The sequence below is a fragment of the Stenella coeruleoalba genome (genome assembly GCF_951394435.1).
Source record: "Stenella coeruleoalba genome assembly, chromosome: X".
In the NCBI taxonomy this organism is placed as follows: Eukaryota; Metazoa; Chordata; class Mammalia; order Artiodactyla; family Delphinidae; genus Stenella; species Stenella coeruleoalba.
The window spans coordinates 26,592,679-26,619,062 of record NC_137152.1 but is presented as its reverse complement, the minus strand read 5'-3'; the positions used below and the strand labels follow the sequence as shown (position 1 = coordinate 26,619,062).

General features: G+C 39.6%; 1 protein-coding gene across 9 annotated transcripts in view; it reads left to right on the top strand.

Annotated features, from left to right (window-relative positions):
• Positions 1 to 26,384, top strand: part of GK (glycerol kinase) — a 121,503-nt gene that overhangs the window by 13,732 nt on the left and 81,387 nt on the right. For 8 of the 9 annotated variants that reach the window (XM_079909601.1, XM_079909595.1, XM_079909587.1 and 5 more), the window contains 2 exons: positions 21,541 to 21,689; positions 23,056 to 23,211. In XM_079909601.1, coding sequence (XP_079765727.1) covers positions 21,666 to 21,689; positions 23,056 to 23,211 — 180 coding nt within the window. In that variant the 5' untranslated portion in view covers positions 21,541 to 21,665. Of the gene's footprint in view, positions 1 to 21,540; positions 21,704 to 23,055; positions 23,212 to 26,384 lie in introns of all 9 variants that reach the window. The other variant, XM_079909598.1, reaches the window with a different exon arrangement.

The window sequence follows — 26,384 nt, the reverse complement described above, 5'->3', positions numbered from 1 at the left end:
CTATGAGCCTGCATGCCACAACTGAGACCCAGCACAGCCTAAATAAGTAAATAAGTAAATATTTTTTTAAAAGTCAAGGAAAGATAACACTTTCCAGACAAACAAAAACAGAGAATTCTTCACCACTAGACATGCTTTACAAGAAGTGCTAAAGGGAGTCCTTCAAATTGAAATGAAAGGACACTGAACAGCAACACAAAAGCATATAAATGTATAAATCTCACTGGTAAAAGTAAATATATAGGCAAATATAGAATAATGTAATACTGTAATAGTGGTACATAGAACAAATTTAACCCTGGTGTTAAAAGACAAAGGCATTAAGAATAAACATAAGCACAAAAATTTGTTAGTAGATACATGATATAAAAAGAAGTAAATACTGGTATTAATAACATAAAGGAGGTGGAATTAATATGTAGAAATGTCATATGCAATTGAAGTTAAGTTGTTATTAATTTAAAATAAGAGTAGTATAACTATAAGAAGTTCTATTCAAGCCTCACAATAACCACACAAAAAAACTACAGTAGAAGTAAAAAAGATGATTAAAAATAATCAAAATGTATTACTACAAAGAAAATCAAATCACAAAGGAAGACAGCAAAAGAGGAAGAGAGGAACAAAAGCACTACAAAGCAGAAAGAAAATAATGGAAAAAACGGCAATAGTAAGTCATACCTGTCAATAATTACTTTAAATATAAATAGATTAAAGTCATTAATCAAAAGATACAGAGTGATTGAATGTATAAAGAAAAAACCTATGCTGTCTACAGGAGACTCACTTTAGATTTAGGATGCGTATAGGCCGAAAGTGAAGGGATGGAAAAAGATATTCCACCCAGATGGTAAACAAAGGAAAGCAGAGATGACTATACTTATATTAGACAAAACAGACTTTAAGTCAAGTTGTCACAAGACAAAAAAAGTTACATAATGATAAAACTGTCAATTCAACAGGAAGATAGAAGAACTGTAAATATATATGTACCCAACATCAGAACACCTAAATAGGTAAAGGAAACATTGACAGATCTGAAGGGGGAAATAGACAGTAATAATAATACTAGGAAACTTCACTAATCCAAATTCAAAAATGGTTAGATTTTCCACACAAAATCATTAAGGGAACAGCAGATTTGAATGGTACTGTAGACCAAATGAACCTAATAGACATATATAGAACATCCAACCCAACAGCAACAGAATACACATTCTCCTCAAGTACATATGGTACATTCTCCAGAAGAGATCACATGCTGGGTCACAAAATAAGTCTTAACAAATTTAAGAAGATTGAAATATTTCTAAGTATTTTTTTATGACCACAATGGAATAAAATTAGAAATCAATCGCAAAAGGAAAATGGGAAAACTCACAAATACATGGAAATTAAACAACACACTCTTGACAACTATTGAATCAAAGAATAAATCAAAAAGAAAATTAGAAAATATCTCAACAAAAATGAAAACAGAACTACCAAAACTTATGGGATGCAACAAAAGCAATACTAAGAGGGAAGTTTGTAGCACAGATGTCTGCATTAAAAAAGAATATCTCAAACAATCTACACCTCAAGGAACTAGAAAAAGAATAACAGACTAAGCCCAAAGTTAGTAGAAGGTAGGAAATAACAAAGATCAGAGCAGAAAGAAATTTTAAAAAGGCTAGAAAGACAAGAGAAAAGATCAGCGAAAATAAGAACTAGTTTCTTTTTCTTTTTTTTTTTTTTTTGCGGTACGCGGGCCTCTCACTGTTGTGGCCCCTCCCGTTGCGGAGCACGGGCTCCGGACGTGCAGGCTCAGCGGCCACGGCTGACGGGCCCAGCCGCTCCACGGCATGTGGAATCTTCCCGGACCGGGGCACGAACCCGTGTCCCCTGCATCGGCAGGCGGACTCTCAACCACTGCGCCACCAGGGAAGCCCGAGCTAGTTTCTTTTTAAAAAATAAACAAAAGTGACAAACCTTTAGCTAGACTAACTAAAAAAAGAGAGAGAGAAGACACAATCAGAAATGAAAGAGGAGACACTAAAACTGATAACACAGAAATACTAAGGATCGGGCTTCCCTGGTGGCGCAGTGGTTGAGAGTCTGCCTGCCGATGCAGGGGGCACGGGTTCGTGCCCCGGTCCAGGAAGATTCCCACATGCCGTGGAGCGGCTGGGCCCATGAGCCATGGCCGCTGAGCCTGCACGTCCGGAGCCTGTGCTCCGCAACAGGAGAGGCCACAACAGTGAGAGGCCCGCGTACCACACACACACAAAAAAATACTAAGGATCATAAAAAACTACTATGAACAGTTACATGCCAACAAAATAGGTAACGTTTAAGAATTGGATAAATTCCTAGAAACATACAACCTACCAAGACTGAATCATGAAGGAATAAAAATCAGAACAGACCAATCACTAATAAGGAGATTGAATCAATAATAAAATACCTCCCAAGAAAATCCGGGGACCAGATGGTTTCACAGGTGAATTCTATAAAATATGTAAAGGAGAATTAACACCAATATTTCTTAAACTCTTCCAAAAAAGAAAAGAAGAGGAAATACTTCCAAACTCATTTTATGAGAGCAGCATCATCCCAATACCAGACAAAGACACCACAAGAAAAGAAGTCTACAGGCCAATTTTCCTGATGAACATAGATGCAATAATCCTCATCAAAATATTAGCAAACTGAATTCAACAGCACAATAAAAGGATCATACACCATGACCAAGTGGGATGCAAGGGTGACTCAACATATATAAATCAATCAATGTGATATGTCACATTGACAGAATGAAGGATAAAAATCACATGATAATCTCAATAGAAGTAAAAAAAGCATTTGACAAAATTCCACACCCTTTTCATGATTAAAAATAATCTCAATAAATAAGATAAAGAAGGAATTTACTTCAAAACAATAAAGGCCATATTTGAAAAGTTCACAGCTAACATCATACTCAATGGTGAAAAAATGAAAGATTTTCCTCTAAGATCTGGAACAGGGCAAGGGTGCGCACTCTCAACACTTCTATTCAAGATAGTACTGGAAGTCCTAGGCAGGGCAATTAGGCAAGAACAATAAATAAACGGGATCCAAACAGGAGAGAAAGAAGTAAAATTGCCTCTGTTTGCAGATGGCATGATCTTATATGTAGAAAACCCTAAAGACTCCCCACATGCCCAAAAAAATCTGTTAGAACTAATAAATTCATTCAAGTTACAGGATATAAAGTCAACATTTTAAACACCAGCAACAAACTATCCAAAAAGGAAATTAAGAAAACAATCTCATTTACAGTAGCATCAAGAAGAATAAAGTACTTGGGGATGAACTCAACCAAGGAGATGGAACACTTGTACACTGAAAACTGTAAGACATTCATGAAAAATATTAGACACAAATAAATGAAAAGAAATGCTATGTTCATTGATTGGAAGAATTTTTGTTAAAATATCCATACTACCCAAAGTGATCTACAGATTCAGTGCAACCCCTATCAAAATCTGCATGGCGCTTTTTATAGAAATAGAGAAAACAATTCTAAAATTTATGTGGAACCACAAAAGATCACGACTAGCCAAAGCCCTTTTGAACAAAAAGAACAAAGCTGAAGGCATAACACTTACTGATTTAAAAATATGTTATGAAGCTACGTTAATCGAAACAGTATGGTCATAACATAAAGATAGACATATAGACCAGTGGAACCAAATTGCTTGGAAATAAACCTACACATATATAATCAAATAATCTTTGACAAGGGTGCCAAGAATACACAATGAGGAAAAGATAGCCCCTTCAATAAATGATGTTGGATATCCACGTACAAAATAATGAAGTTGGACCCTTATCTTACACCATACACAAAAATTAACTCAAAATAGATTAAAGACTTAAAAGTAAGACCTGAAACCATAGACTCCTAGAAGAAAACAAAGAGGAAAAGCTGCTTTACATTGGTCTTGGTGACGATTTATTTGATACGACACCAAAAGTTCAGGCAACAAAAACAGAAATAGACAAATGGGGCTACATCAAATTAAGAAGATTCTGCACAGCAAAGGAAACCATCAACAAAAGGAAGAACAACCTACAGAGTGGCAAAAAATATTTGTAAACCATATATTTGATAAAGGGTTAATATACAAAATATATGGGGAATTCCTATAACCCAATAGCAAAAACAAAAGAAAACAAAACACAATTTTTTAAATAGGCAAAGGGACTGTATAGACATTTCTTCAAAAAACACATACAAATGGCCAACAAGTATATGAAAATGTGTTTAATCACTAATCATCAGGGAAATTCAAATCAAAATCTCAGTGAAATATTACCTCACACTTGTTAGGATGGCTATTATCAAAAAAACAAAAGATAACAAGTGGCAAAGGTGTGGGGAAAAGGGAACATTTGTGCATTATTCGTGGGAATGTAGATTCGTACAGCCTCTATGGAAAACAGTATGGATGTTCCTTAAAAGTAGAACTACCATATGATCTAGCAGACCCACTTCTGGGTATATGTCCAAAAGAATGGAAATCAGATCTCAAAGATAAATCTGCACTCCCATGTTCATTGTAGCATTATTCACAAGAGCCAAGAAATGGAAATAACCTAAATGTCCATTTATGTATGAACGGATAAAAAAGGTATGGTATGCATTGACAATGGAATATTATCCAGCCTTAAAAAGAAGGAAATCTGTCATTTGTGACAACATGGATGAACCTGCAGGACATTATGGTAAGTGAAATAAGGCAGACACAGAAGGCCAAACACTACATGATATCACTTATATGAGAAATCTAAAATAGTAAACTCATAGAAGCAGAGAGTATACTGGTGGTTGCCAAAGGCTGGGGGAGAGAGAGAATAGAGAGGTATTAGTCAAAGGGTACAAATTGTCAGTTATGCAAAATAATAAGTCCTAGACATCTATTGTACGGCATAGTGCCTATTATTAACAATACTCCATTGTATACTAAGAAGATAGGTTTTATGTTTAGTGTTCTTATAATATGTCAATAAATAAAGAGGGCAGGAGGAAACTGTTGGAAGTGATTGGCATAGATTGTGGTGATGGTTTCATGGGTTTATAATTATCTCTAAACTCATCAAGTCGTATACATTAAATATTTACAGCTTTTTATATGTCAGTCATACTTCAGTAAAGTGGGGTTTTTTTTTTAAAACATCTTTATTGGGGTATAATTGCTTTGCAGTGGTGTGTTAGTTTCTGCTTTATAACAAAGTGAATCAGTTGTACATATACATATGTTCCCATATCTCTTCCCTCTTGCATCTCCCTCCCTCCCACCCTCCCTATCCCACCCCTCCAGGCGGTCAGAAAGCACCGAGCCGATATCAAGTGGGGTTTTTTTTAATGAGCAAAGAATACAAAGAGGCATTTCACAGAGAAAGAAATAAAAATGCCTAATTAAATTTTTTAAAGTATCACAGGAAGTTGGGGTAATAAGGGATTGCTTAGTAAAAGGTAAAGAGAACTCTACAGAGTTCTTCTATTCCTTCTAGTAGGAATAGAAGATGTAGAAGCGGCCACCACTCCTAGACCCAATCCAGAGCTTGCTAAGAAGTCATGGCCATGACTCACTGGATGACAGAGAAGTCACTGTGTTGTCATGTCAGCAGAACTTGCTGGAAACCCACTCTAGGAATCTTCTTGGATTCCTGGGGAGCTGGTCACAGGGAGGTGTCTCACAAGAGTCACTCTGCTATAAAACCACTGCAGATGGGAAGCTTCTGGACAGTAGGTGCTGCTGGATTCTGTGCACTGTGGGAGCTGGGCGCTGGAGAAGTTACCCGCACTGGGGCCACCCAGCATCCTGAAGGAGCTTGCTGAGCAAGCACATCAGGCCATGAACCAAAATCCTTTCCTCCCGCAGTGTCTCTCCAGCACCTTCTACTGATAACGCTTCACATTGTGTAACTGGCAAAGGAAGATCTTAAAAAGTCCAGACCCATTTTCCCATAGCAGGGGAAAAGGGTGTATTTAAACCTTAGAGTCAGTGTATCAATAACTGGCACAGAAAGTGAGAAAGGAGGAGCAGAGGAGTCAGTGAGCAAGGTGATGAAGGCCTAAGGAAATGTCCGCACAGCACACCTCCCACGTACACACCATGTTCTGAGGAACAGGGAACCGAGTGCACTGGTCCTCCTCAGCCCTCCACCCATAAGGTTTTGAGTCAGCTACTAGCTCTCTACAGGTAAGAACAGTTTAGCATTTGCTCTGGGCCCTGTGTGCCTTCCCTTCAGAAAACTATGGTATCTCAGGCCGGAAGAAGTATCCTCATCCTCCAGGCTCTTCAACTCTCACTGGCTATATCTACAAGGTGGTTTACTAGGAGCCCAGGAGCATTTACCCAGAGATGGTGGCTTGAACAGACTAACAGTATAGTCATTTCCCCAGCTTAACCTTCCCCAGCAGGCAACCAAAAAGAAAAGGAAGGGTAACGTAAGAAACATTTATGAAGTGTTCTTTATCACATACTGTAGTGGGCACTTTTATTACATTATATGTATATGTGTGCATTTATGTACATACATTTTACAGAAGACGCATCTGAAAATTAATGACTTGCCCATGTGGCAGAGCTATGACTTCAACTCATACCTTCTGACTCCAGTTCCAGAGTTCACTAATCCATGTAGAACACTGGCTCCCCATAAATATCACTGAGATGACTTGCTGACAAGACATAGCTGAGTGCATTCTTTTTTTCTTTTAACATCTTTATTAGAGTATAATTGCTTTACAATGGTGTGTTAGTTTCTGCTTTATAACAAAGTGAATCAGTTATACATATACATATATCCCCACATCTCTTCCCTCTTGCGTCTCCCTCCCTCCCACCCTCCCTATCCCACCCCTCTAGGTGGTCACAAAGCACCGAGCTCATCTCCCTGTGCCATGCGGCTGCTTTGAGTGTATTCTTACTGCAGTAAAAAAGAGCAACCTTGGCAGAATCTTAGGTGGGGAGGGGAAAATCAGTATATTTATGAGATTTGGAAGTCTGAATTAAGGAAGGCCTTTTGATGAGGAGTCTTGGTTAGGATTAGGTAAGAATTGTGGTATATGATAACACAGTTTTAGGATTGGTGGACATAGCAAGGTGAGGATTTTCAGGGCAAGGAATTGAAAGTCTGGGCATGTAATGTGTCTTTCAGAAAGTTCCCAGAATGAGCGATACTTATTTGTAAATATTATCTTCTTGGGCAAGAGTCTGCTGAGATAGTAAATTATGGTGATGAAGACAGTGGAGTATGGAGGAATAAAGTCACATTAATAATTGTGGACAGTAAGCTGTGCGGGTAGATGGTTTTGGTTGTCGTCCATAAGGAGTTTTTTCTTTTTCTCTTTTTCTTCTTGGTGAGCGAGCATGATATGCGGCAAATTATTCTGTTATTGATCATTAACCAATTTATACATTAAAACTAGTCTTAGCACAATAACTAACTCTTACATAGTACTTTATATGTGTCCTTCATATACTAGGTCATTTAATCATCATAACAATTCTATGAGGTAGGTGCTATTTTCATCCACATTTTATAGATGGTAAAGTGATGCACAGAGAGGTTAAGTAATTTACTCCAAGTCACAGTTCAGTAGACAGCTGAGCTGGGATTTGAACCCAGGCCAAAAGGATTTTAGAGTCCTTTCTTGGGAACTAATTAGTATACTAATTATTCCACACTAGGGTTTTACAGCTACCACTCCCTCAATTCATGTGCAATTCATATAATTCAGATCAAAGAGGTGATTCAGATCAATCCACTGCTCAAGGTCATTCAGTTAATAAGTTATGGCCTTAAAACGAAGTTTTTGGACTTCCCCACCCCCACTTGGTCTTCTATAACTACCTCTTAATTTCCAAAGAACAATTAACTTCCTTAAATATTGCCCAACAAAGACTAAATACACAAAAAATTTAGTTCATTATTAAGTTAGATTTTTTTGCAAGTTAGAGCACTGACTAAACTTTGATTCCTGCTATAAAATGGAATTAGAAATAGACACAGTTTTCATGTTCTCGTAGCTTTGAAGTGGCTTCACTAAATGACTTTCATTAAAAGAGGTGACTGAAAGTAATATTTTATTTAAAACAAATATTCAACTCTTATAATAGAAATGTAAACAAAGCAATGATTTGTGATTTCTCAGTATGTATTTCCTTGCTGAAAGGACCTATAGTCAGGATAAGCACAGTGCAAACTTAAGATTTATAACATAAGGACATGCAGACAGGAAAGATAAGCCATTACATAAACCTTTTTCGGAAAAGAAGAAAAAAGCATGGCACCATTAAATTTATGGTGCTAAAGATGTTTTCCATTAACTCAGGAAATAAAGCTTTATAAAAGTCATGTGGTTGACCTTCTTCAGATTTTAGCAAAATGAAAACCCTTTTGTCTTTTACTTGATGTGCCCTTTGTTCTGGATTCCAAACTCAGTGAGCAAATTGATATACAGTCACTCTTTGAGTTAAGGGGAAAAAAAGATAGATGTGCAACTTACAGACCATTGCCATTGAAGATATTACCTTTCTTTGCTGTGCATTTCACAAACAGATTACATAACATTTTCAGATTATGTCATCAACAGCAGCAACGTATTTAAGTAACATATGCTAAATACACCGGGTACTTGGCTTTTTAATAAGTGTAGTTTGAAGTGGGCTTTGTTGCTTCCCGTCTTTCCTCTTGGTGGGTAGAGTGGAAGGAGATGGGAGAGAGAGGCAGGGGTGGCAGGAATGTTACTGTAGGCCTGCTTGAAGAAAGGCAAGCATGTGCTTCCTATTCATCCCCCTACCCAACGCACACAGCCACATTACATAAAGAGCCCTTTGCAGATGAAAGAAGCTCTTTATGTATTGCCTTGAAAATGACACAATAATTGTGTGTCTCTCAGATGCCTTTCCCTGGATTCACATGCCCAATGCCATGCGTAACTTACACACCTTATCCCGCTCCAACCCCTCCTCAGCCCCCATTCTCCTGACATGGTTTCCTTGGGAACCAATCACCGTGGAGGCTGTCACCTGGTTTCTAATATTTCTCACCTTTAAACCGGGATAAAAAGAATAGTACAAGTGAATATTTGCTGAGAGCCAGCTATAGCCCCACACCTTTACCTAATACCGGGTAGAGCAAATTCAGGAAGTGCCTTCCCAAACAGGAGATTCTAATCCTGCCTTTTGCCACCCATGAGGGATTCTATTTGGACAGCCATCTCAGCCTTGAAGTTTTGCCCATCCTTCTGCAATGCAACTAGTCAGCATTTTATCTCCACTTTAAAGAGTAAAACTTTTGGAACTGGAAGTTCAAAGAACTGCACTTAAGTTCTGGCTTAGTTCCCTCATAACCTTCCTAACCCATATCACCTCTCTAGGTATATCACTCTTGTTCATGATTAATCTTCCCCATTTTGATACATATTACCTCCATTTCAGATGGTGATTTTTTTTAAACCTCATTTTCAAATTCTCAATTGGACACTACTAATGCCACAAAATCAGAAGGGAAGATTAAACTTGGGGGTTGGGGGCAGGATTATATATAATTGTTCACGAAAATGTGCACCTGGGACCTTAGAAAAGAATTGATGTTCCTAAACAGTATGATTTTAATTACAGAAGCAATTTCTCTTATTATCCACAAATTAACTTTTACTCCTGAACTTTGCATAGGGTTTCTATTTCAAGTCAAATTGTATTTTCCTTTTCTTTTCCCACCTAAACCTCTAGAGTAAATTTTGTGTATGTGTGTCTGTGGGTGTGTCACGCATGTGCACCTCAAATAAGTATTGCTAACTTATATCTTTTGTCAGTGAAGAGTGATGATGATAAGTGTGTTTTAGCAAGGGCTTTTGTGAGTGGTGTAACTTTCTCAGGAAGTGTGACAAGAGCAGAGTACTGTGGCAGCGTATTTTCACACTAAGAACGTGGTTTTGTTGGTGGGTGAAGGACTCCACAAAAGGGCAAAAGCACTGATGCAGACATAGGGCCAACAAATACATCTCAAAATAAAAGGAAGGAAGAAAAGGTAAAGGAATTAAACAATTGGGAGTCCTATTTGCTTCCCAGGTTCAACTCAAGTACCAAACTAGCAAAACAAGTTTTCCTTTAGGCTACACTAGACAGAGGCACTGTCAGTGTGAGATTATAAAAGCACATTCAGCCTCTATAACTTACTAGCATTCCAAGCCCTCTGGCTCACGTTGGGAGCATCCCTCTGTAGTCCCAGAAGTGGCCAGTGTCCTCATGTCTTGTGGTAGGCCGAATACTGGTCCCCCCAAAATGTCCATGTTGTAATCCCTTGAGCCATCCCATGTTCTAATCTCGTGGCAAAGGGGATTTATGGTTGCAAACTGAATTAAGGTTGCTAATCAGCTAACCTTATGATAGGGAAAATTTCCTAGATTATTCAGTGGGCCCAATGTAATCATAAGGGTTCTTAAATATGGAAGAAGGGGACTGTCAGAGTGACGCAATATGAGAAAGACTAGACTGGCCATTGCCTACTTTGAAGATAGCCTGAGCCAAGTAATGCAAGCAGCCTCGAGAAGCTGGAAGAGGCAAGAAAAGGGATTCTCCCCTGGATCTTCCAGGAAGAGAGCAGCCTTAACAGCACCTTGACTTATGCTCAGTGAGAGCCATTTGGGACTCTTGACCTCAGAACTGTAAAATAATAAATGTATGTTGCTTTAAGCCACTAAGTTTATGGTAATTTGTTACAGAAGCAATAGGAAACTAATACAGGTCCCATATGGCTTCTTGGTGATATTTTTAATATTTTTTAAAATATAAATATAAAATATAAAAATATTTTAATATTTTTTACTTTATCGGATTTTTATTTTTTAAAAAGTTTCCTGTTCTTCCTCACTAATCCTGCCCATCCAAGGTTATAATGTAATAGTTATCCTTCCCCAGGTTTTTTTCAGTGAGAAATTTCACTTTTGCAACTTGCTTTTTTCATATAAAATTCCATGGACATTTTTCCAGGTACTTTCACATGGATGTAACTCAAATATAAAAGTTAAAATATTTATTCTTTTTATCAGGGAAATATAAAGAAAAATATACAGAAAAGTATAAAGTTAAAACAAGAAACATAAAGAAAAAAATATTGACCCATGACTCCACAACTTACATAAACTCTGCTGACAATTTCAAAATATCAGTAATAGATGTAAAGGAGCAGAAAATCCATACTGTACAGATGGGACAAGATGTTAAGTAAAAGATTTCCTTTTTCTGTTCTTCTATATCCCTTTCTCCAAAGGCAACTACTATTCAAAGTTTCTTGTGTTCTCTTCTAGAATTCATACATATGTGTGTATGTGTGTATGTTTGTATGTGTGTGTGTGTGTGTGTGTGTGTGTGTATATATGTATGTTCCATACACATCAGGGACCATTCATGATTGTGTACCTTTTTTTCTCTTAATAATTTATCTTATGGAGTTTTCCCAGATTGACACACAAAATCTCATTTTTAGTGGGTATATCATACTCCATCTGAAGGATGTTCCCAGTCTATTTCACCAGTTTCCAATTAATCAATGCTTTAGTGATTTCTTTTTTTCCTATACAATAATGTTGTAATGAACATCCTTTTGAAAACACTTTGAAGAACTTTTCCAAGTGTATTTCTAGGTTAAATTCCTAGCAGTGGGATTTCTGGATGAAAAGAGCGTTTAAATGATTGGTAGTTCTTGCCAAATTGCCCTCTAGAAGTCACTGCTATGGATTGACACTCCCTCCAACACAATATGAGAATGTCTGTTTCTCTAAACTCTCACCATCACTAGATATCATAATATATTTTAATTTATTACTAATCTTAGATACATAGCATTTTATTATTTCAATTTTCATTTCTTTATGAACAAGGTTGGGGTACTAATACTTTTGACATTGAGTTACTCTGATAGATAATGTGCTTATTTGGAGGTATGACAAACGTGTTTATAAGAAAATAAGTAATACTTGTATATAGTCTAAATATTAATTTGCAACTGACAAGCTCTGTCACTTTGAGGCATCCCTTAATCTCCCTGGGCCTCAGTGTCCTCATTCTCAAAATGACAAGGTTTAACTAGATAATCTCTAAGAGTATACCTAGTTCCAAGTCTGCAAACAGAGTTGATAAGGGCTTCCCTGGTGGCGCAGTGGTTGAGAGTCCTCCTGCCGATGCAGGGGACGTGGGTTCATGCCTCGGTCCGGGAAGATCCCACATGCCGCGGAGCGGCTGGGCCCGTGAGCCATGGCCACTGAGCCTGCGCGTCCGGAGCCTGTGCTCCCCAACGGGAGAGGCCACAACAGTGAGAGACCCGCGTACCACAAAAAAAAAAGAGTTGATAAAAGAAAAAGGGATCAATGGGTATCACAATTATAAATAATAAATGTCTTAGTCCATTTGGGCTGCTATAACAAAATCATAGACTGAGTGACTTATAAACAACGAACATTTATTATTTCTCACAGTTCTGGAGGCTGGGAAGTCCAAGATCAAAGCACCAGCAGATGTGGTGTCTGGTGAGAGCCTCCTCCTAGTTTATATAGCCGTCTTCTCACTATAACCTTACACAGCAGAAGGGACAAGGCAGGTCTCTGGGAACTTTTATAAGGGCTGAGCCCTCATGACCTTATCATCTCCCAGAGACCCTACTTCCAAACACTATCACATTGGGGATTAGGTTTCAACAGACCAATTTTGGAGGACACAAAAATTCAGTCTATAGCAGTAAATAAACCACGATTTGTAGATGTAAAAAAAATTTTTAAGATAATAATAATCCACAGCCCCAAAGAAAAATTTTATCTCTTTAAACGTATTTTCATATTTTTATGTCTATACGTGGTATAAAATAAAGTCAAACCAAAATAATTAAATGAGAGGGGAAATCTTCATTTAAAAATTATTTGTTATGGGACTTCCCTGGTGGCATAGTGGTTAGGAATCCACCTGCCAATGAAGGGGACAGGGGATCAATCCCTGGTCCGGGAAGATCCCACAGGCCGCAGAGCTTAACTAAGCCGGCGAACCACAACTACTGAAGCCCACGCACCTAGAGCCCGTGTTCTGCAACAAGAGAAGCCGCCGCAATGAGAAGCCCACGCACCACAACAAAGAGTAGCCCCCACTCACCGCGCACAGCAATGAAGACCCAACGCAGACATACATACATACATACATTAAATAAATAAAATTTGTTATTTAGCAACAGGGTCCCTTCCAACCCTACTGCTTATACTATAAATTTTACAAGGCTGGCGTGAACATCTGTACATTGTTTGTTTTACTTAGCAGTATGTTATATATTTATTTACATATATTTATATGGTCCAAACATTTGTCATTTCTAATGGGAATATTAATCCATTGCCCAAACAGATCACAGTTTGCCTAGTAATTTCTCCACAGTATTTCAGATACTTCCCAGTTTTGCCTGGAATATGATATGCAAATGTAAACGTCTTTCTACAAGATGGTCTTTTTCTTTTCTTTTGAAGTATTTCTTTGGGAAAGATTGTACACATTCTGTCAGCACTGTATAAGAATATCTTTTTTCCCCACAACCCTGTCAAGCAATGGCCTATTTAAATTGATTTATTTTTTACTAATTATAGTTACAATGATACCTTATAGTGCTCTAATTCACAAAATTTTAAATTCTTCTGGGAGCTTAACTTTTAAATAACATTTGGGGCTTCCCTGGTGGCACAGTGGTTAAGAATCTGCCTGCCAATGCAGGGGAAACGGGTTCAAGTCCTGGTCCGGGAAGATCCCACATGCCGCAGAGCAACTAAGCCCGTGCACCACAACTACTGAGCCTGCGCTCTAGAGCTCGCAAGCCACAACTACTGAACACATGTGCTGCAAGTACTGAAGCCCATGCGCCTAGAGCCCATGCTCCACAACAAGAGAAGCCACCGCAGTGAGAAGCCCACGCACCTCAACAAACAGTCGCCGCTGCTCGCTGCAACTAGAGAAAGCCCGCGCGCAGCAACAAAGACCCAACACAGCCAAAAATAAACAAAGTAAATAAATTTAAAAATAAATAAACATTTGATTACTACATATACTTTTTCTTATGCAACTGTACATTCATATTCTTTGACCCTGCTACCATTAGAAAGCAGTTATTGCCTTTATAAACCAGTATCTCTCTTACTTACATACTTTGGATCCAAAATTTTTATTCCTACATATCAAGTACAAATATCTTTCTCACTCAGTTGTTTCCATTTTATTATTGATTGTGTGGGAAAACATTTCATTTCTTATTTTATCCATTTTACTGTAGATATTTTTATTAGTTTAATTATCCAGAAATTATCTCCCTTTCACAACCAATTTAAGGTTTATGATTCTATTTTCTTCTGGCTTTGGTCATAGATGGCTTTTTAAAATTTAACTCTAATTTGAAATATATTTAGGATATAAGATATTACTATAAATTAATTTTTCTTCATATTCCTATCCACTTTCTTCAGCACATTTATTAGTGATTCATTTTTATTACTTTGTGTAACTTGACTTGCCATATATTGCCATCTTAAAATGTTTTTAGTCTGTTTTTTATACCTATTCTACTTCATCATTCTATTTTCTGTACTTAAGATAGTACCAGAAAATTGTGACAGTCATTTAAAAGTTTAGCAGAGCAAATCCTACACTTCAATCTTTTTTTGTAAAAACATTGCTTGCTTGAATGTTTTTCCATAAAAAGTTTATAGATAATTAAATTCTGTTAAGTAGTCTGCTGGAATCACCATATAATCAGTTAACGTTTTCTAGTTTACACAGCATTTTCCCATCAATTATCTCATTTGAGCTTCATACCAACCTTGGGAGGCAGGTCAAGTTCCAGATTTGTGTCTTCAGAGATGAACACATGTAAGAAGTTAGCCCAAAGGTCACTCAGCTATAACTGCTGGAAATAAGTCTCAAACTCCAATCTAGAACTCTTTCCACCTCCTTCTTGTATTGCATCAGAAAACAGTGAAATGCCGATTTTTTCTTTGTTATTATTATTCCTTAACTGTTATTTCCTTTAGATCAATAAAAATTCATGAAGGGTCACATGGTACAGGGAAAAGCACAAAAATCCTGGCACAGTCATTTATTACTCTTGTGCTAATAAGCAAGGCTTAAACTCTTTGAGCTTTGTTTTCCTACTTGTAAAATTGGAATACTACTTGTCTACTTTGCGAGATTTCAGTGATGAAATGGCATCACACATATGAAAATCCTAAAGAAATGTTACCTGGCAGAATCATCAAATTTCTCTGAATCTAATTTTTTTTTTTTTTTTTTTTTTTTTTTTTTTTTTGCGGTATGCGGGCCTCTCACTGCTGTGGCCTCTCCCGTTGCGGAGCACAGGCTCCAGACGCGCAGGCTCAGCGGCCATGGCTCACAGGCCCAGCCGCTCCGCGGCATGTGGGATCTTCCCGGACCGGGGCACAAACCCGCATCCCCTGCATCGGCAGGCGGACTCTCAACCACTGCGCCACCAGGGAAGCCCTCTCTGAATCTAATTTTTAATGTGGAAAACGAGGCGTGATCTCCAAAGTTTTACCCAACATAAATATTCCATCATTCAAGGCTGTTAATTAGGGAAGCGATTTACATTTAATTTAAGGATACAGTGTCCTTACTAGATAATTGCAATTTCCACCTTTTACTGAGGGTGGCAGTGCTGATCTCTGTAGCGACCAGAATTTTTGGAATTACAGCAATCTCTAGATCTTTACCCTTATTACCCCTCTTAAATGTTGTATATGTATATGCACATGTGTATTTGTTAAGTGCAGATGAAGTGAAACTTTTTGTTTTGAGTTAGAATATAGTAATGTCCTATTATTTTTGTTTAAATTTCACCTTTGGGATGTCACTTGTACTGAGGTTAGAATTTCAGTCAGGTGATTTGTGCAACTCCAAAATAATTCTTTACACTTGAATGTTATAATATTCTTGCTGGCTGTCATCACTGCGTCCACATCAGTTCTTTAAGTAGGTTAGAAGTCACCCTTTACCTCCACCTTTTTTACTACCTATATGAAAGGCTGCCAACAATTGAAAGCAGAGGAGTCCATGGGAAGGGATTAAGGCACTCTGGTCTATCAACTACCAACACTGGAATTTGTATACTTTATTAAGTAGAGTTAGTCTTGGGCCAAAACTGTGAAGGTTGTCATTTATCCTCCAGCTCCTAACTTTTCTTCTACAGCCTCTCCTTGACCTTTTGCCCAGTTCTCTCCTTTCAAGAGGAGCCAGATCTGAGAGGCAGAATATAGAGGAAAGAGAATGGCTGTGGCATCAGAAGACCTATGTTGTCACCCTTACTCTGCTACTTTGAATTGATTGACTCCAGGTTAATCATTTAAACCCTGAGCCTGGTTTCCTTATTTATAAATTGCACTGAATGATAGCTTATTGAAGGTTGCCAGAAGATATGACAAATAAGAAAGTTTGTATATAATTGATACATTCTGGTTAATTTACCAAGATCTAAACATAAATATTTAATGTATTGCTCCTTACAGCAATTTGTGAATAATCCCAGGGTCTTTGCACAGGCTGCTGACGCTTGAATGACTTCTGCCCTTTACCCTCCGGATTCTTGCTCTAGAAGGCTGGCTAGTGTTCCCTTCTTAGAGGCTCCATAGTACTTATGCTTACTTCTGTTTAGTCTTTACCACATGTTTCAATTCCCGTTCACGTGTGTACATCTCCCTCTAGACCAACGAGAGTCTTTTGAGGGCAGAGACTTTGAGAACAAGCATCTTTAGAAGTCCAGATAAAGTATAGGATGTCCAACAGATAAGTCATACAGAGGGAAGACGAGAGAAAGGATGGATAAAACAAGTAAAATAATAATACAGGGCAGACTGTGAGATGTTCTATGGGAGTTAAAGTAAGAACAGGTCATATTTGCTTGAGGGATCCACTTGATGGAAGAAGTGGAATTGGAGATAGGCCTTGCAGGATGAGAATAATTTGATAAGCAAAAATTGGAAAGACAGCATCCTAGATGGTGAGAACAGAACAGTCAAAGGCACAGAACAGGAAAAGAGCAGGATGTCTTTGGGAAACAGAAAGCACGCTCGTTGGCAGTGGGTAGAGTACAGATGGGGAAGTTGTGGAGGATGAGGCTGTAAAAATAAACAGGAGCTTACTCTGAATTCAGAGATGAGGAAGTTTAAAGAGTTCCCACTGCTGCTTGGCCAACGTCCATTTCTTCCCCTAAGTGCTCGGAACAGGCTCCTCCCCCATTGCTCCTAATGCTTACAGTCAGGGCACAGCCTCTTTTCCATCGTTAGTAACTAGCTTGTATTGGGAGCCTCTTCTGGGACTATCAGAGTAAAGCCCTACTAATGAATTACTTTTTTTTTTTTTTTTTTTTTTGCGGTACGCGGGCCTCTCACTGTTGTGGCCTCTCCCGTTGCGGAGCACAGGCTCCGGACGTGCAGGCTCAGCGGCCATGGCTCACGGGCCCAGCCGCAACGCGGCATGTGGGATCTTCCAGGACCCGGGCACGAACCCATGTCCCCTGCATTAGCAGGCAGACTCTCAACCACTGCGCCACCAGGGAAGCCCCCAACTGAATCATTTAGACAAGCAGTATAGCAGGTTAAGGGCTAGAGGAAGTGGGTTTATGAGACAGAAAAAACATTGTGAGCTAACAGAGTTAGTCCATGGTTTTTTTTTTCGTTTGTTTTGTTTTTTTTTTTGCCAGGCCCTGAGGACCTTTAATAACTTTTAATGTCTGGCCCTAGCCAAGCTTGACCAAAGCAAACCTTCTGGGGCCTGAAGTAGTCTTGTGCTATTAACCTTGGCCCAGTGCTTGCAGTCATGTTGCCACCTTGACTCTGACCTCTTCTGTGTCAGCCAGATATATGACTGTATGTCCATGTTGCTTTTCTGATATACACAGCAGTTTTCTCATTCCAGGGTACTAGTATGGCTCCACCCCAAACAACCTGGCTGGCCCTCTCCAGTAGGGTCTTGTCATGACCTAGAGATTGCAACTGTGGTACCACATTGGATCTCCTAGAATAACAATGCTGAACCAGAGCAAGCCCATATCTACCATGTCCCTTTAAACTGTGTTGTTTCTGCTGCTGACAATCTTAGAAGCCATTCCTACAGACTAGTTCTTCTAGCCCCTGGATCTTCCTGCTCTTCACCGTTAATCACCACCATGACCATCTCTGCTGGTCCAAAGATGAGCCTATCAAAGATGTGAAAAGGGGAAGGTGTATTAGATTGCGTTGTTGGCCCCAGTTCTTCAGCCCTACCTGCAGGCAGACACTTGTCATGGTCTCATCATGGGTGGAGTGGATTTCCCTGCCCCTTGACCTTGGGTTTGGCCATGTAACTTGCTGTGATGAATGATATCTGGATAGAAGTGCCAGTGTGACAGTTTCGAGCCTAGGCCTTAATAGGCCTTGCACATTTCCATTTGTTCTCTTTCACTTTTGCCATCACCATGAGATAAACGTGCCTAAGAACAAGCTATCTCACTGAAGCAAGGAAGGAAAGAATACACATGGAGTAGAGTCTCTCTATCCAATACACAACTAGCAGTGAGAAAAAGGGCCACCTTAGCTGCCACAGCTTGAAGCAGTGGCACCCAGCCAAGTCCAGCCTAGATCAGCAGAACTCAAGGCAACCCGCAGATGCACAGAGTCTTGTCCAACCTATCTGTGTCCCATGTCACCACTGATGACTACATCAGGGTGATCACTTGATTAAAGGGAAGCTTACTCATAAGCAGTAGGCAAATGAGTCAATTAAATTCTTGAGGGTTTGTATTTGGAAAAGATTGTAATCAATAAGGGATGGAGTCTTCTAGACATGGAGAGTGAGGTGTCATTTGAAGCCCTGTGCAACTTGATGAATAAACAGAGAAAGCTAGTCTTCAAAATTAAGTAGGAAAACAGAACAGATGCTCAAAGAGTTTCAGAGAAGAGTCCCAGAGAGACCAAAAAAAAAGAAAAAAAAAAGATTAGAGTTATTTCTCAGAGGCTTCCCAGCACCAGCAAACATAAAGCCTGGTTGAGCCGCAGGTCTTGTGTGTAAGACGTTGTCTGTTTTGTCATCAGAATCATCCCTTAGGGGCTTCCCTGGTGGCGCAGTGGTTAAGAATCCGCCTGCCAATGCAGGGGACATGGGTTCGAGCTCTGGCCCGGGAAGATCCCACATGCCGTGGGGCAGCTAAGCCCGTGCGCCACAACTACTGAGCCTGCGCTCTAGAGCCCACGAGCCACAACTACTGAAGCCCGCGCACCTAGAGCCTGTGCTCCACAACAAGAGAAGCCACTGCAATGAGAAGCCCGTGCACCACAACGAAGAGTAGCCCCTGCTCGCCGCAACCAGAGAAAGCCCGCGCGCAGCAACAAAGACCCAACGCAGCCAAAGAAAAAAGAAAGACCATCCCTTACCTCACTTAGCATATACACATGTGCACCTGCACACACATATGCACATATATACACACAGAGTTTTATTTTTAGCTAACTTAAATGGGTTTTGTTCCTTGTGACTAAAGAACTGGACTAAGATATTGCCCTTAATGGAAGAAGAGGAAAGATGAGCAACCAGTTGTGTGATCGGTATTCCCTCACATGATAGAAAACCAAACTGATTGAGACTGTGTATCACGTAGCTTTTGCTGCATAACAAACCATCTTGAAATTTAGGGGCTTAGAATAACAAAATATATTTTATTTAGTTCACAATTCTGTGGCTTATCTGTGATGACTGGCACAGTTGTGATGGCTCTTCTGGACGAGGCCAGCTGGGCTGAGGCTAGACATTCTGGGATAGCCTCACTGACATGCCTGGTGATTGCTAAGCTGGTTTTTCTAGTAGGGCCTCAGTAGCAATGACTTGTCTCTGCTCCATGAGGTCTCTCATCCTCCAACAGGCTAGCCCAGTCTTCTCCATGTGATACTTTGAGGACTACCAAAGGAGCAGCAAAGGAGCCCTGGCCCAAATGAAGAAGCTTGTTTTAAGTCTCTGCTCATGTCATAGTTACTATTGCTCCCTTAGCCAAAGCAAGTCATCTGGTCAAGTGTAAACCAGGGTGTTGGAGACTAAGCAAGGGCTTGGATACAGGAAGGAGTGAACACATTGGAAGCCATTATTGCAACAACATAGGACAAACTATAACGGGCAGGGAGGGAGGAGGAAATATTGCTAAAGAAGGACCTGTGAGCAAAGGCCAAAGGCCAGGGAAGTGGTATTTTTAAAGGAGTGAGTCTAAGAAAACCTCCAGTTTGTTACAACTTGTCCTACATACCTTTAGAAGAGATCAAGATTTTAACTCAGAGACTCGTGCGCCTCTAAAGCCATAGAAACACGGGTCTAAATAGTTACAAAACAGAATGAAATCTTGCCATTTGCGACAGCATGGATGGAACTTGAGGGCATTATCCTAAGTGAAATACGTCAGACAGAGAGACAAATACCGTATGATCTCACATGTGGAATCTAGAACACAAAACAAACAAAACACAACTCATGGATATGGAGAACAGTGTGGTGGTTGCAGGAGCGAGAAAGGTTGGGGGGTGGGTGAAATGGGTGAAGGGGTTCTGGAGGTACAGACTTCCGGTTGTGAAAAGTATAGGTCATGGGTATGGTGAGCAGCATGGTGATGATAGTCAATGGCATTGTCGTGCATGTTTGAAGGTTGCCGGGAGAATGGATCTTGAAAGTTCTTATCACAAGAAAAAAAATTTGAGGGGGACTTCTTATGGTGATGGATGGTGACTAGACTTATTGTAGTGATCATTTTACAGTGTCTGCAGGGTCGAATGGTTACATTGTACACCTGAAAGTAGTATAATGTTGTATGTCAATCATACCTCAATTTTTTAAAAAAAGAAAGGAAAAATGTTATCAAATATACAAGTCTCTGTAGTATTTGCACTCGCGTTGGAATATATAATCTGCCTTCCCTCCTTTAGAAAAAAAGAATATCAGTAGAATTAACAGGGGGAAAATATCAAAAGATTGAAAATAGTCTTTCCTGAATGCAATCCACATAACAAGCTCTCTTGTACTTCTTAGCAGAGAAGGCTCCCAAATAATAAATGTAATTATAGAGGGAAAAGCTATTCTGCTGCAAAACACTTCACTGAGGGTACCACAGAAGGCATCAAACCCTTACTTGAAATGGGGCTTGTTCCTTTAAGCTTCATAACCACATAGCTGTGAATCATTGCTCTGTCCTCTATTTCTGAACACATATGCCAGTGTGGGTGTCCATATCTGTGAGACTAGCAGACTGGAGATCTCTAAAGGATGAAGCAATATGGACTCTGTCACCTGTGGAATATGCAGGCATCTCAAAGTATCTAGACATTGGCACTACATCAAAGCAAGTTCTCTTTAATGGGCAGAGATGTCCTCTCACCCCATCCAAAAGAAAAGGAGATCATGAGAGGAGAGTCATACAAACTCATGGTTTCTTCATTATTTTCCCTTTAACCAGGTTCCTCTTGCTGTGTTGCCTAACCAATGATTGTGACATCACCATCATTTCCAGACATGAACTACAAAGAGAAAATTTCCATTTGTGGACTGTAGTGTCATGAACCAGCAATTAGGGGAAAGGGCATGAAGGGGAGTGGAGAAGTTAAGGTACATTTGAAAATGTAAGTACAAAGTGTTCTTGAAATTCTCCTGAATAGCAGGAATTTGGGGACCAACTATTCTTAAAAGCAGGAAAAAACCCTCTGTTCTCCAGAAGTTAGTGATTCCATGATGTGCCAATTTTCACAAAATATTTAAAATAGCCTTAGCTTTAAAAGATTATTAAATTCATAAGCTTATTAAAATACAACTAAAAAGAATTCTGATAAAATTTTATTTTAGCATAAGCAAGGAAATATACCAATGCAAGCAATGTGGTCAAAAGTAAAGGAGGGGCTTCCCTGGTGTCGCAGAGGTTGAGAGTCTGCCTGCCGATGCAGGGGACACGGGTTCGTGCCCCGGTCCGGGAAGATCCCACATGCCGCGGAGCGGCTGAGCCCGTGAGCCATGGACGCTGAGCTTGCGCGTCCGGAGCCTGTGCTCCGCAACGGGAGAGGCCACAACAGTGAGAGGCCCGCGTACCGCAAAAAAAAAAAAAAAAAAAAAAAGTAAAGGAGGTTGAGGGAATTCCCTGGTGGTCCAGTGGTTAGGACTCCGCGTTTCCACTGCAGAGGCATGGGTTTGAGTTTGACCCCTGGTCGGGGGAACTAAAATCATGCATGCCTCGAGGCGCTGGCCATAAATAAATACATATATAAATAAGTAAGTAAGTAAAGGAGGTCAAGACCAGAGAATCGAAATGGCAATGGGAGGGAAAGAGTGGTGATTTCTCAACCAAAGTAATGAATGCCCAGTAACATACAGCCAGCTGGGGAGAATAAGTAGGGGACAGAACCATTCATATCTATCAAAACTGTTTCTACAGTTTTTTTTTAATAGATTTTTTTAGAGCAGTTTTTGGTTCACAACAAAATTGAGTGGGAAGGATAGAGAATTCCCATATGGCCACTGCCCCCATACCCACAGCCTCCCCCGTTATCAGCATCCCCTACCAGAGTGGTACATTTGTTACAACTAATGAACCTACGCTGACACATCATTATCCCCGACTGTCCATAGTTCACATTAGGGTTCGCTCTTAGTATTTATATTCTATGGTTTTAGAAAAATGTGTAATGACATGTATGCATCATTATAGTAACGATACAGACCTGAAAATCTTCTGTGCTCTACCTATTCATTCCCACACATCCCCACCCCACAAGCCCCAGGCAAGCACTGATCTTTTTACCGTCTCCATAGTTTTGCCTTTTCCAGATTGGCACATAGTTGGAAGTATATAGTGTGTAGCCTTTTCATATTGCCTTCTTTCACTTAGCAATGTCCATTTAAGATCCCTTCATGTGTTTTCATGGCTTGATAGCTCATTTCTTTTTAGCGCTGAATAATATTCTATTGTTTGCATGTACCACAGTTTATCTATTCACCTACTGAAGGACATCTTGGTGGCTTCCAGGTTTTGGCAGTTATGAATAAAGCTGCTATAAACATCTGCTGCGGGTTCTTGTGTAGATATAAGTCTTCAGCTCCTCTGGATAAACACCGAAGAGAACAATTGCTGGATCCTATGGTAAGAGTTCGTTTCGTTTTGTAAGAAACTGCCATGGTGTCTTCCAAAGTGGCTGTACCATTTTGTGTTCCCACCAGCAATGAATCAGAGTTCCCGCTGCCCCACATCCTTGCCAGCATCTGGTGTTTCTCTATGGTTTTTAATTCCTCATTCTGTAACATAGATTGGTGATAGAGATGAAGACCTAGGTTTTGTGTACAGTGGTGAGATATGGGGCCTTGGGAGAATGGAGTACAAAAAGTATGGTAGAAAAACTCTGAAAAGGGGCCACAGGGAATTCCCTGGTGGTCCAGTTGTTAGGACTCTGTGCTTTCACTGTCAAGGGCCTGGGTTCAATCCCGGGTCAGGGAACTAAGATCCCACAAGCCACAGTGTGGCCAAAAATAAATAAATAAATAAAGAAGCTACAGGTTTTTTTCCACTGATGGCTCAATAATTAATATATATAATGTTTATATGTTTACAGTATCTTTGGAAAATAGTACTGTTGATTCATTGTAGGCTGGCATATACTCTGAGTTCTTTTTCCATGAATAGTAACAAATTCATTAGACGCACATGTGCATCTCAGCACTTTGTGACCAACTTCATGCATTTGAGTGACCTTGGACAAGCGACTTAGATTTTTGCCTTTATTTTCTCCCACTCTAATAAGTTCAGCTGAGCTAGGTAATCTGAAAAAATATTTCCAATCCTTTAATTAAAAAAATAAATCCATATGTTTCTTCACACATAAGAAGTTTCCCCAAAGACACAGATGATTTCAGTGGAATGTTTCAAAAATGAATAGAGTCTCCCATTAAAAGAACAGTGAATATACTTCAACTAAGATCACTGTTCCTCTTTCCTTACACGCCATTACTGAGTGATAAATGATAGATTTTCCTCCAATTTTTTTCCTAGTCAAGTTTAAATAGGGAGATTAAACAAATAAACTGTAAAGTTACCTTTTCTTTTCAAGAGCACACATTTTTTTTCAAAGAATCAGCAAATCAATTATTGTAATCTCACTGAGATTAGTGAATTCCCTCATCCATTCAACATGTATTTTGTGCCTCCTATGGGACTTGTCAGAAAGGCACTAAATCAGTTTTCTTTTCTCTGTTTGATACGAATGTGTGAATGGAGCACTGGAAAAGTCATTGCCCCATGATTATGAATGTAATGCATAATTTCTAATCACGAACATAATTGAACACAATGTTGAACATAATTGTGGTTACTTTGACTTCATTTGGGTCATTATTCATACTTTTTACATCTTTATAGTGGCAAAAGGCAGAAAGTAAAAAGGAACTTACATCTTTGTCTTCTATTAGCCACTGGAGGCTTGGAGGTGAGCATATAAAAAGGGAAAGTCAAACAAGCACACAAAAGAGAAAGCGTGAGGGATATAAGAGGAATGTGAGACTAGAGGGCCAAACAGATGCTGGGGGAAGGAAATAAAAACAACCAAAGTGACAGTGGTCCCACCTTAAGCACCACTGCCCTTAACAGACCCAACGAAGACTTCAAAGGCATTCCAGGTATCATCCCTGCCCCAGAACCTTATCAGGAACAGGTTTTCAAATTGAAAGCTTCTCAACTTGCATCAGTTGAAAGTTTTTGGAAAACAAGAAAGCTTCTGGGTGCTCATACTTTGATTTTTCCAAAAGAGCCAGTGTCTTGGTTGTAACCAAATATGACTAAGAATTAAATTCTGCGAGGAATAGAGATCACACCAAAATGTACTCATTGTGTCATTTCCCTGTTGCTCCAAAGCCAAGTGGCTAAAAACAGCAACATTTATTATCTCTCATAACTCTGTGAACCAGCTGGGCGTATCTGGTTTTCCTGCTTTAGGTGATATTGGCTAAGGTCACTCATTCAACTAGGCCACTCATTTAGCAGCTGCAGTCAGCTGGGAGCTCTGCTGGGGCTGAAATATCCAAGATGGTTTCATTCACATATCTGGAAGTTGGTGTTGGTCAGCTAGAATGCCATAGTTCTCCTCCACGTGGCTTCTCATTGGCTAGTAGGTTAGTTTGGCTTTCTTAACAGCATGGCTCAGTTTTAAGAGGGCGTATGTTTCTTGTACAAGTACTTATCAAGTCTCCATCTGCATCATGTTTGCTAACATCCCATTGACCATGAAAGTCACGTGGCCCAAGCCAAATCTCCTCTGCACCTGTGAAGGGACAGAAGTGAGTTGTGACTTGTTTGGGTGAGTGAGAGTAGAGTAGTTACAGGACGTGGAAATGTGTATAAGGTAATGGATGGGTGTTGTCTGCTTATCAAGGGAAATGTTACCGCTTTATACCAAAGCCATTAATATGGACAGCCTTTGACACAATGTATTCCAAAAACAAGTTTATATTTTGAAATGGTTTTCTACAGCTTAGACTTGGTATGTACTGCCCATGATACCTGTGACAGTTGTCTGTCTTTTGTATCCAGCAGCAAAGCCTATAATAAAACTTTAAAATGATCCCCACCCACAAATGTGGGAAGTTACAACACAAGGACATTATCATCAAAAGGCATGACTCATTAGGAACCACCTATGTAACAGTCTATCACATTGATTGATTGATTCATTCATTCATTCATTCAACCGTCACTTGTAGAACACCCAGACCCTAGGGATATAATAATGATCAGGACAAAATCCCTGGCTCCAAGGAGCCTTGCATATTGCATTTGAGGGGTCGGGGTAGGGAGAAGGTGGCAGGAATCTGAATCCTTAACAAGTGCCCTAGGTGATTCTGACACAGACTAATGTTTGAGAATCTCTGCCCTGAACCTTTACTACCAATATTCTAAGTGGATTATTTGATTGTTAGCAGGAAGCTAAGATTTGGGACAAAAAGGTCTACACAAGTCATAACACAAATTTCTCATACCTCACAGTTCTGCCAAATCCTAGAAAAATAGAAATTCCAGCATACCCATAGCACAGTGGTTCTCAAAGTGTGTGGTCCTTGTACCAGCAGTATCAGCACCACCTGGGAGCTTGTTAGAAATGCAAATTTTCAGAACTCATCTACTAAACCAGAAATTCTGGGGTTGTGGGCCCAGGTTTTAACAAGTCCTCTAGGTGGTTCTAATGTAGGTAAAGTTTGAGAATAATTGCCATGTCCTAACTCTGTTACAACTGTAACATTGCATGAAGTGATACATAATATTAGGTAGTT